Below are 12,568 nucleotides of genomic sequence, written 5' to 3'. Positions count from 1 at the left end.
GCCTGGGCGCAAGTGAAGGCGTGGTCTGTCGTGACTTTTCAGAATAAGAAACCTGAAATGTGCAAATACATGGAAAGTGATATCAAAATCCGGATATGTGCAAATTTCGAATGACTTTTTTTTTTTTTTTTTTAATTCGTTAAACATTCGTCATTTTCAACTCTTCATCTTAAAACGTGCTGATAGACTGGCCACAAAACCTGGATTTTGAAACCTTCAAATGTTATGGATAATTTTGCTCATATACAGTGAATTTTGGACTGCAAACCTTTAAGGTCTAAAAGATTTAAGCAGATTAAAAGTCTTAATTAATGTTATGCACTTGTGCGTATTGAAAAATAAAAAAGTTAAGGCACTGTACACTTGTGTATACCTGGCTGCTGACCATTGGGGAGAATGACTGAGAAAAGCAGTGATGGCTGCTGTGTTTAAGCCAGACCAACCATGGAAGACACTTTCTATAGTTCTTCTTCTAACACTTTATACCAATCCATTAAGCAAATTTATGCCCAAAACAACACTGTATATAACTTTTATTTCAATTTGTGGAAAAGGTTGTTTTGTATAACTGTTTTACTTTTATGTATCTGTATAGAGATCTGATTCAAAATTTTTACAGTGCTACACATTAAAAAAAAAAATACATATAGAAAATAAGCAATTATAAGACACACATTTGACAGTTTGGGTTCCCTCCTCTTTATTTATTCAGCCTGTTTTTTGTGTTCCCATGATTCATTCAAATCAGCCGCTCCCACCTGACCTGCTTTCCCTCTGGTTGCATCACCTCTCCTTCCCACTCACCTGTTGCCACCCAACCAGTCAACCTTGCAGTTCACTTCTCATATTTAAGAAGGCTGAGGCAGTAAGGTACCGGTAAGGTTAAAAAAAAAAAGAAAAAGAAAAAAAGGTCTCTTTCCCAATGCTAAAGCTGGCTCCTGTAATCAGGACTGTTTTCCTATCCAGCCTGGCCTTGCTCTGACACATTTCCTCTGCCAGTCACAAACACAAGGCCAGTACTCTGCCACTTGAAAGAAAAGAAAACACTATCACTCTAAAAATGAGGACAACCACAGTATTTAAAAAAAAAAAAAAGTGTAAAAAGGCTTGTTGTTATCTTCCTCTTGACATGAAAAACTGTTAAATGGAGGCGCTGTTTATGAGATTTCAAATATGGGTTAAGCTCCAAAGAGATGAAGTGTGTTTATGATGGTCAGATATTATATTATATTATATTATATTATATTATATTATATTGTATTATATTATATTATATTATATTATATTATTATATATATATATATTCACAACTATGAGCAGCAACAGTTAATGCCTTTTTCATGATGGACCAAATTACTGAAATACAATTTTCTGCCTTAATTATAAAGTCATATATTAGTTATCCTCAGTAGCAGGAGATATGTTCCCTTGCAATGACATTTCTGAAAATGTGGCAAAGTAAAAAAAACAAAAAACATTTTACACATTATACATATAATAAAGCAATTGATTTACCGAAAACAAATTCCCTGTTAGACAGGTCGTATGTCTCTCTCTGATATAAAAGTGAACGTAATTTCCAGGCCTAGAAAATGAGACCAATGCGAAAGTCCCTGAAGCTGCAATACCACATACAAAATAAATTTAAAAAAAACCGTGTTTTGGGGAGCGTGTCTGTTTGACTGACAGACCTGTAGTCCAATCAGGTTTCTGCTACCGGATGAGACATAGTATCTCAGTTTCCAGTTGGATAAAGTCAAATCCACCGCTCACTCCCTCCGAGCTATCATGGCATCTGTTTACTAATGTCTTCTGCTTGTCTGTCTTAATGCCCTTTTCTTTGACTGGTCTAACTTTGGTGTCGTTTCACTGCACCACTGCAGTAAAATCACGAGTCCAAATCTCTCCTAGAGATTACCAGAGATACAGCCCTTTTCTTTGAACTTCCCATTCATCCCAAACTGTATTTTGTGTGTGTGTGTGTGTGTGTGTGTGTGTGTATTTATTGATGTTACTTTTTCCCCCAAAAAATCTATCTATCCATCTTATTTTATTGTATACGTATTTGTAATTTTTTTCTTATTGTGTGCTCCTTTTTCTTTTCCCTAACTGTGTTTCTATGCTATTATGATGACTAAATTCCCCCACTGTGGGATTAGTAAAGTCTAAAGTCTAAGTCTATAAAATAAATTCCTCAGCAGGCTAGTTACTCGTTGTCATGGCATCTGCTTGCTAAATGCCAATTTGGTGGCATTTCACAGCACCAATTTTGAAAAAATCACACTTCAAAATCCCCTTCAAGACAATGAAATACTCCATAATCCCCGAGTCAAAAACACTAACACATAACCTTTCACTTGAAGGTACATCTTTGTCTTGTTACACTTTACTGGCACGTCTGTTTTCTGTGGCCACACAAACGCTGCCTTACTATCAGTTATTGTGCATTTATTTTGAAACCTAAAATGTTTCTTTCTTTTTTTTTTTTGGTGCTGTGACGCTCTTATTGGTTCAGATCCACAGACTGTATGTGGCTCACGTCGTAGTAACTTTGTTGCTTCGTTCCTTTAACCGGTTTAAAATGGTTTATCTTACATTAACAGCGAGTACTGGGTCTTGGTTGACGAAATTTTACGTGTGACAGCAATGGACTAGTTTTCATTTTATTTTACAAAAAAAAAAAGTAAACAAACCTGTCCCGGAAGTGCTTCGTGCTTGCGCCACGTCAGAGCTACAAGACAAGTTCTCATCAATAAGAGTCTCTGCAGCTTTTTGAACTTTCTTTTTTTCTTTCACCATGCTGTACCTGGGACTGAGCTGTTTGCTGCTCCATGTGTGTGTGGTGTTTGGCGCTGAGATCACGTTTGAACTCCCTGACAACGAAAAGCAGTGTTTCTACGAGGAAGTGGGGGAAGGCGTGAAGTTTGACTTCGACTTCCAGGTGAGTAAATCTTCATCGCTTCAGTCTGTGTGTTGACGAGATTCGGCCAAACTTAGTCCTTAGCCAGCAACTTGTCATTTCAGTGCTTTGTACTTGTTTTCAGAGAAGAAGAACACGTATAGTGTTGTTTATGTAGTTCAAAATGCATTTATGTTCAGTGACGTGCCCATCTGGTGGCTTAATTACTTAATACCACAATTAAAATCATAAAATGTTATCTTTTTAGCTTAATTCCCAGTATTACCTCACTACACAGCCACTTTGCCTATTCAACATTCCCATATGTTGAAGTTGCCATATGTAAGTCCTTTCTTGTAATACCACTTTGTACATTAAGAGGCGATAGTGAGTCACTGTGGCATCCAGGCAGTCTGCCTTCACTCTGTCTCTGAGTTTTGGCAGTTTAGTTGAATTCTGTGTATTGTAAAGTTAGGTAGTACTGGATTTACTAAAAAAAAAAAAAAAAACGGTGATTGGTTGAAAGTATATATACTATTTATGGTTACGTTGTAGCGTGCTTACCTGTTTTAACCAAGACCATCATATTAAGAAAACAGCCACACCAAAAATCATATATTGACACCATTTGGATTTTCTTTATCACTACAATTTGTGTTGTATTTAGAGCTTGATTAAAACTCTGTATTGAATTGTCCAATCAATGTCGGTACACCGTGGTTTGTTTGCAACACAAAGTTGCCCTCAGTTTGGTAGATAACTATATGATTAATTAATTAAGCCTGTCACACACCACTATTCTAACTGGTCTGAACTGTGTCTCAACAAACAGTCAACTAAACAAATAAACACTGTCTGTAACATTATACCGTTAAATACCTTGTTCAGCTATTTCTACATAGCCAACATTAGCAGCTGTTTTACACACCAGTCTAAAAGAAACGCTGCATCAAACTTCATTCTTTGACTCACCGAAGAGCTGTCTGCAGCAGTGGAAAGAACGACCAACGTTAACTCTTGTTTTGCCCCAATTTTGCTCAGTTTCAGCCGTCATTATATTCACTGTTCCATTCATTCTAACAAGAGTTAAGAAAATCCTTCTTCCTCTTTCTGTCATACTGAACTGCGGGCAGACCTGACGCCACATTGACTTACTGTCGCCAGTTGAGGTGTGGGTTTGTTATTAAGAGACAGGACAAGCCAGGATTAGCTGGGTAACATGCTAAATTCATATGAAATCTATGCAACACGGACATATTTCGGCATACCATTAAAACTGACATTTATTTTCTGTCATCTTCTCGTTTTTGAATGTTTTAAACTAAAAATCGTCATGTATGTTCCAATGTCCCAACTGTCTTGGCATTCATACGTCCCATCAAGCAATTTATTTTTGCGTTCTATTTACTTATAGGTCATTTCAGGGGGCAACTACGATGTGGACTGCTTTATCACCGATCCTCAGAACAACCTCTTGTACAATGAGAAGAAGAAGCAGTACGACAGCTTCTCTCACACCACGGCTATGAAGGGAGCTTACAAAGTCTGCTTCAGCAACGAGTTCTCCACTTTTACACATAAAGTAATCTACCTGGACTTCCGCCATGGAGAAGAGGGACCCCTGCTGCAGGGTATGACCAGATCCACAGCGATGACTCAGGTGAGTCTGAAGGACACAGTGCTCAATGTCTGTCTGCTGCAGTGGACACCCTCGAAGGGCCAGACTGTACCCGTCACTCGGCAAACTCGTACAGAAAAAAAATCCCCCCAAAAAAGAGAGAAGACATTCAAAATTGCATATTTTCACTTTCAAAATATGAATTTGATTAAAGAGACAACATAGCAGAACCATTATTTATTTTGTTTAGTAAGAGTCTAAATAATCAGATGTTGAGGTGATAAAAAGAGCAGTAAAACTGTTGCTGTTACTTTAATATTAGGATGGTTTTAGTTGTGGGACAGTTTATATAAAGTCCACAAGGTGGAGCCAGAGTTTTTCTGTCATAAGTCATAGGAAATCGTGTATTAATAACCATGACTCAAAACACTCAAATGTGCCAACGGCTTGTTTTTTGGCGCCATTTCGGTTTTCTCCTTCATGTGTGGATCTCTGTTCTTTTAGATCGAGTCGTCTTGCGTCGCCATCCACGAGGTCTTGAAGGTGGTGATTGACTCGCAGACGTGGTACAGGCTGAGAGAGTCACACGACCGCACAAAGGCAGAGCACCTCCTGGAGCGGGTGACCTACTGGTCCATGGGGGAAACCATGCTGCTGTTTGTCATCGGCATCGGTCAAGTCATGCTGCTCAAGAGCTTCTTCGCTGAGAAGAAAGGCTCTGTGATGGCCACCACTTAGACATTGCGGACTTGACCCGCCCTCAGGAAGACAAGCTCGCCAATGTGAATGTGGAAGTGCAGCCAGAGATTAGCATGTGTGTTAGTATTTTCAACAAAGCCATAGACCAATGCGTAGTTCACAGAGTTTTCCCTTTCCTGACTGCTTACTCAGTGTCTGACAAACTTGAATGCCTTTTTCACATCTGTTTGTTTTTTTTTTTCTTAACAAGCTGTGCTGAAAAGAAACACCTTTCATGCCTGTGTTAAAAATCACTTTGACATCTCTCAACTTTTCACAGATAATTTATTATATTTTTATAGAAGTACAACATAAACCAGGTTTAGTTTGATGAACAGAAAGACCATTGTGGATTTTCATTATTGCCTGGATATAAACATGGACAACATGACGGCTCCACTAAAGTGAAGCCCAAACATTTAGCCCCTTTTCATTCCCAGAGGAAAAGCTGTTGATGTCAAAGAGATGCGCACAATGGGCCCTTTGACGTCGGCACAGGTCGAAGATGGAGGTCATGTGACCGAGTAGAAAGAGTAACAAATGTAATGTTTGGTGGTTAAACCCAATGCACCTTTTGTGTATTTATATGACGCCAGCTGGTTGTGAGAACATGGCTGTATTTGGCGCCCTGGGATGAGAACAAGTTGAAACATCTGGTTGGTTGTAGTATAGCCTGGGAGAAGTGTCAGCCGTCTTTATTTACAGTCTATTATTTTCATTTTTTTATAATTAGCAATTAAAGTGCACATAGAAACCAAAGAGGCACTGTTTCTGAATGTTAGTTTTATTTGTTTTATTGTGTCTTATGTTTATAGTTACCTTAATTTATGTACACAAAATTGTTAGAAGATGTATCTCCCTTGTGTCCTTGTTTGTCTCGTACAGTGCCTTTTGAAATATTTGTTCCCTCGCTTATACCAAGTTGAACGTTACCTGTTTTAATTTAATTAAGTGTCCCCCAGTTATTAGTTTGATTGGATTCTCAATTTGTTTTACATTACTTGATGTTGGAAAGACACCATTTATGATATCTTTTTTTGCACCAAATTATGTCTTTAGTTTGTTAATCTGTTATCTGTAAAACTTTCAATAAAAATATTTTGGAAAGTCATTGGTTTTGTTGAAGATGCAAATCAAAGAAGTGTACATTCTGTTCAAATTGTTGGACTAAGATTTGCATTTTTGATATTTTATGGGATGGTGAACTGGGATACGTATTCAGATTCAGCTGCAAATAAAGTTGTATTTTTATTTTAAAAATGTTAAGGTTTTTATTAAAATCCACACAAACAGTGTTTTAACCTTTCTGAGTCTCCATTAGATGTTTTAAAAAATACGTTAAACATTTGAAATCTCTAATACTGTTTCTAAGCCCTTTTCCACACAATGCAAAGTTTCTTTGTGATTACTTAAAATCTCAGTTTCAAATGTGGATTGGTGATGTCAATTTTCAACAATTATACATACATTTAAAAGCCAATCATTGGTCAATACGTGCCTCCAACGTACATACAGAGAAAGGACTTGTCTGTGTCCAGTAGTTAAACTTTTGGGATAAATATGTGTATTTGAGGGATTAAATGTTTCTATTTAGTTAAAATATTGTTTTTTATTATTATTTAAAGCAAAATATTTAATGTGTCTTATAATATGTCTGGCAGGGAGCTTTATCATGCAATTATATATTATATATTATTATACAGACACATTCCTCATATATGGTTTAGAGTTTACAACATTCGTTGTTTATGTTGATTTTATTTCTGTTCTGCTGTTCTGCCCGTTTAGCGTTTTGAATAAGAAGCACTTTGTAACTTTAAAAAAATTAATCTTTACTTAGATGGTGACAGATTGGATCGGCGGGAGAGAGGCTCTACCTGTGATTGGTTGGTTATGGGAGGGTTTACGTTAAGAAACTGTTGACTGGCAGTAAAACAACCAATCACAGCAGCCTACAGTTTAGCGAACGCGTCCATCGGTCTATACGCTGCAGGAAGCAGGCTTTGAGGTGAACTTGAGTTACTGGCCCGGGTCCGATTTTTCGGACCAATCAGAGAGAAGGTTTTTTTTTTTTTTTTTTTTTTTCCTCCAACCTGACGTGAGTGGAAGTCACGAGTGCCTACGTTTACCGGGCTCCACCAGCATTTCGTTCATTCATAAGAAAAGCGCGTGACTGCAATCAATCCCTCGAGGACATGGCGTCTTACCTGAAGGCGCTGAACTCCGTGCCAAGACGCGCGGCTGCTGCGCTGTCGCAGAACCCCGCAGCGGTGTCACCGGCCGCCGTCTGCCACCGCAGACCGCAACAGAGGAACTGTGAGTCGACTGAAACCACAAACACTACGACGGCAAAATATAATGCCGGGCGTTTTTTTTTTTGTTGTTGTTGTTTTTTTTTTTACAACGAGGCTCACAACTTTATAGAGTGGGTTACCTGTCTGTTTTATGTGAAGCACTTTGAGTTGCCTTGTTGCTGAAATGTACTATACAAATAAACGTGCCTTGTCGTACACGGTTGCGGACTGACAGTGTTGCGTGGAAGTGTTGTGACATCGTTAACTCGGTTAGAGGTTGCTGATTGGCGACCAGCCAGCGTGATTCCTGCGTGACAAGATCCTGATATTAGTAATGCGCACGTTCATTCATCACTAAATTACAAAGGCATACACATAAAACAGGAGTGGGTAATATATTGATCTGATATCAATATTCCCATATGACACGAGATAACGTTTGATATTTTGGATTTCGTAATATTTTTTTATGAGGCATACGTGTTGTTGTTTTTTTTAAGTGGTTTTAAAAGGCGTGTTACATTATAGTGATCAGGCTGCTCTATCTCTTCCATGGTCATTATAGCCACATCTATAATAATAACAACTTATCAATAAGCTCTTTATGTGCACCAATAGTCATCCCTGCAATGCTATCACATTTTGATATTAAGGTATTTGCTACAACAACGTAGTGATATTTGATGGTGTTAACATCTCCCAGCCCTAATGCAAAATAACATAATAGAAACCCGCATTATCCTGCCACATACTTTATAAAATGTGTAGAGATCTGTCCTATAAATATGACATTGATGCACTTTGCACATCTGAATAACATACCGTATGTTAAAGATATGCATCAGTCCAATAAAGTCTATACAAGCAGCTGGTGCCAGCCTGTCCTGGCCTGTGAGTCCACAGGTTGTCAGGTACAAAAAGGGCTCAACAGGTCATAAATGCTATCAAAGCTGTCATATAGTCCCAAGGTCACAGTGTCTGGTAGCTGAGTTTGACTCGCTCAGTGGGAGCGGTGCCAGGAATATAGAAAAAAAAATGTAGGTGGGTTGTGAGTTATCATCTTTGGTAGATCAGACCGGTGAGATGAGTACATTATTTTCAGATATATTCTTGGCTTGCTGATTAGTTTTCCTACAGCGATGTGAATTAAAATCTGCAGGGACAGTTGGCATTAATTCAAGAAGCAATAAATGTAAAACAAGCAGCGAAAACATTCAACTCATTGAAAATGACCCTTCAGCTAAATCATTGGAAGTCGATGACTTGACTGTGTGCAAACTTTGAATGTTTTCCACTCCTCTCAACCTGTCAACTGACACTTAATGTAAATGTACATTTTACAGATGCAACAAAGCGTATAAAAGTGGACCAGCCGGTGGTGGAGATGGACGGAGATGAGATGACTCGCATCATATGGGAGTTCATCAAAGAGAAGGTAAATCAAACAGAGTAGTAAAGCCTGAGTGACTACAAATGATTTAGACCTGCTCTGTCTAAAAAAAAAGAAAATGTAGATAGACTTTGCTTATGAGCAGCTGCGAGGATGTTTGTATTCAGAATCAAAAGGATGTAGGATCAAATAACACATCGACATCTTGTACAGCTCATCCTGCCCAACGTGGACGTTGAGCTGAAGTATTTTGACCTGGGGCTGCCCTACCGAGATCAGACAAATGACCAGGTCACTATTGACTCTGCTCTGGCAACTAAGAAATACAACGTGGCCGTCAAGTGTGCCACCATCACCCCCGATGAGGACAGAGTTGAGGGTAAGTTAGACTCAGTTTGTGCTGACTGTGCTCTCTGCCCTGAATTCAAGCAGTGTATCAGACAGTTTCTCACCTTTTTAAGATGATTGGATTGACAAACATTTGAATGAATAGCAATGTCAGTAACAGAGGGAGTTGTATTGTGTGTTCCTGTATTAACAAAACATGAGCTTGTTCATTTTGGCTCTTTAAGAGCTGGTTTTTTCACTGTGCACAGCCTTGTTTTGTGTCTTTAAATAGCAGAGGATTATAATAACTGTTCCTTCCAGAGTTTAAACTAAAGAAGATGTGGAAGAGCCCCAATGGAACCATCAGGAACATCTTAGGCGGCACGGTTTTCCGTGAGCCAATCCTGTGTAAAAACATTCCCCGTCTTGTTCCCGGTTGGACACAACCCATGATAATTGGCAGACATGCTTTTGGCGATCAGGTGGGCAGTAAAAAAAAAAAAAAAAAAAAAGCAAATGTGTATTTTTGCTTTCCAAAGTTAAAGAAGGATGACTCTCACATGCTAATGTCTGATCTCACAGTACAGGGCCACAGACTTTGTTGTTGACCAGCCTGGCAAGTTTAAGCTTGTGTTTTCGCCAGCTGATGGAAGCACACAGCGGGAGTGGGAGGTGTATGACTTTACCGGAGGGGGCTGTGGGATGGGGATGTACAACACTGACGAGGTGAGAATAAGTTTGTTTATAGATTTAATCACACGGAAGTAGATACAAAAATCCAATAGCCAGTAAAATACATAAAAATAGATGGGTTTTTTTTTTGGTACATTTTCTGGTTTTAATTTCATGTTCTGTGATGTGATAGCTTTTTTTTGGTCAAATCTGGACCTGAGTATTTTCTCTTCTTTGCACAGTCCATCAGTGGATTTGCTCACAGCTGCTTCCAGTATGCCATCCAGAAGAGGTGGCCTCTGTACATGAGCACCAAGAACACCATCCTCAAGGCCTACGACGGCCGCTTCAAAGACATCTTCCAGGACATCTTTGAGAAGTAAGACTCACAACAGACGAGCATTTAGACCTGGTGCACTCGAGGGAAAACTGTCCTCATGATTTTGTGACACCAGGCTACTGAATTTACCTGTTAAGTGCTTGTTTTGGGTGTCCTTCAGGAATTACAAGCCACAGTTTGACAAGCTGAAGATCTGGTATGAGCACCGGCTCATTGACGACATGGTGGCCCAGGTCCTCAAGTCCTCTGGAGGATTCCTTTGGGCCTGCAAGAATTATGACGGAGACGTGCAGTCAGACATTCTGGCTCAGGGTAAACGCACTATAACAGGACAACGAGTTGCTCACTGAGCACAGCCCACACAGATACATATGCACTGTTTGGCATTATTTACATCTGGTCTACATGTCGTGTTCTCTGCGTGTTGGGGCTTATTCGTTCGATAGAATTTGATGGCATGTTTCTGTATGTGCTGTATCCAGGTTTTGGCTCTCTGGGTCTCATGACGTCAGTACTAGTGTGTCCTGACGGTAAGACTATTGAGGCCGAGGCTGCTCATGGCACCGTCACCAGGCACTACAGAGAACACCAAAGAGTAAGGGCCACCAGGTCACTCTACAGCGATCTTGCCATAGAGTCATAGACATTTTTTTAGGTTAGGGGGAAATTTTAGGAAACAGGTATTAGCGGATGTTACGACGTTTAGCGGTAAATAGGTGAAAACAATAATGTATACTGCATGGAGTGAAGTTGTTTATTTCTCACTACAATCACCCTTTTCAAGCTGTTATCCTAAAGTAGTATTCTATTTAGATTCTCAGGCCAGTGGAAACCTGTCTAACATGGGAACTGCTCAGACCTGTAGGATTTTAAATAACCAACATTATCTGTGTCATTGCTTTGCAGGGCAGATCAACCAGTACCAACCCCATTGCAAGCATCTTTGCTTGGACCAGAGGACTGGAACACAGAGGCAAACTGGATGGAAATCCAGATTTGATTAAGTAAGTTTTATCAAATTAGGTAATGTCATTTACTCATGTGACATACATTTATGTAATTTTACTGCATCACTGCTCTCCAGGTTCTCCCAGACTTTAGAAAAAGTCTGCGTGGAAACAGTGGAGAACGGTGTGATGACGAAGGATCTTGCAGGCTGCATCCGCAGCTTGTCCAAGTGAGTGTACATTTCAAGATCCCTCACATGTTATTTGTTTCAGAAAACGTCTTACGTAATTCATCACAAATCTAACCCCCTGCACTGTGATCTTGCAGCTGCAAGCTGAATGAACATTATGTCAACACGTCAGACTTCCTGGATGCCATCAGGACCAACCTGGACAAAGCTCTGGGCAAATGAAGAACGATCAGAGGACTCACTTGCCAACGTAGATCAAGCCTGTCTGTAGATTTTTAGCTCCTTTTCACCCTTTGTTTGTATGAACCTTTGTATCCACTTTGGAAGGAAGCAAGTTTGCTATTTTAAGTGCCTTTCTGTATTTGTACAGCTCACTCTGCCTTCCTTACTGCCATTTTTGTATTGCACCAATTGAGTGATTGTACTGTTGGAATTAATGTGAATGTTAATTTATGATGGCAATTTCAAAGAAGTTTCAGACACATTGGAATGTCAAGATATCTTCAGGGAGCAATATGCACAGGAGGACAATAATATCCTGTTTTGCACTATCAACATTAATGACAAACAATAAATAGTGATTGCTAATCACCTAATCACATGCAGTGTGTGGAGTTGCATTTTTCTGCTTGGCGGTAGGTTCAGTGCTGTTAACCTGAACGTTGGGACAGAGAACACACTTTTAAGCACCGACTGTATGGAATAATTTGGGGTGTGGATGGATTTGTGTGAGGGGGACAGGGGGAGTTATAACAGTTACCTCACGGGGGCTCCAGACAAAATGGCAAATCCAGATGTCGAACTCAGAATCACTAATAGTAAAAGCCGTCCACATGCAATCCCATTTCATGCATTTGCTCAAATGATCTCGTGTTCAGCAGTGCATTCATGCAGTGCTGTATGCTCATTTAGCAGCCATCATATGCGCCCTCCAGTGCATGACCGTGAGTAGTGTTTGTGCCAGCAGGGGGCCCAAACCTGATGGGAGTTTTGGCAAAGCTTTTCGCTGAGATGGCAACTATAGCATGTCACCAGCAGATGTCGACATGGTCCCAGCTATTCAGTCAGAGACCGCACAGTTTGTTAACGCATATTTTTCATTTGATTTACAAGACAACCTGTCTTAAACTTTTTACTGTTCCTATCTGAAAC

General features: G+C 39.6%; 2 protein-coding genes across 2 annotated transcripts; both read left to right on the top strand.

The window, feature by feature from the left end:
- Positions 1–2,517: 2,517 nt before the first annotated feature.
- Positions 2,518–6,550, top strand: tmed3 (transmembrane p24 trafficking protein 3). The gene is made up of 3 exons (XM_069173570.1): positions 2,518–2,941; positions 4,314–4,559; positions 5,022–6,550. Exons 1-3 carry the CDS (start codon positions 2,798–2,800, stop codon positions 5,253–5,255), a joined length of 624 nt encoding a protein of 207 aa, XP_069029671.1. The 5' UTR covers positions 2,518–2,797; the 3' UTR covers positions 5,256–6,550.
- Positions 6,551–7,350: 800 nt separating this feature from the next.
- LOC138212900 (isocitrate dehydrogenase [NADP], mitochondrial-like) lies at positions 7,351–12,017 on the top strand. The gene is made up of 11 exons (XM_069173568.1): positions 7,351–7,571; positions 8,893–8,984; positions 9,153–9,318; positions 9,588–9,748; positions 9,849–9,992; positions 10,181–10,317; positions 10,439–10,590; positions 10,761–10,873; positions 11,185–11,282; positions 11,363–11,455; positions 11,554–12,017. The coding sequence occupies exons 1-11, from the start codon at positions 7,451–7,453 to the stop codon at positions 11,636–11,638; spliced, it is 1,362 nt and encodes a 453-aa protein (XP_069029669.1). The 5' UTR covers positions 7,351–7,450; the 3' UTR covers positions 11,639–12,017.
- Positions 12,018–12,568: the final 551 nt, after the last annotated feature.

This window comes from Embiotoca jacksoni, unplaced genomic scaffold (assembly GCF_022577435.1).
Source record: "Embiotoca jacksoni isolate LCO1_2020_lvr unplaced genomic scaffold, fEmbJac1.0.p SCAF_6, whole genome shotgun sequence".
Taxonomy (NCBI): Eukaryota; Metazoa; Chordata; class Actinopteri; family Embiotocidae; genus Embiotoca; species Embiotoca jacksoni.
This window is presented reverse-complemented; position numbering and strand designations above follow the sequence as displayed.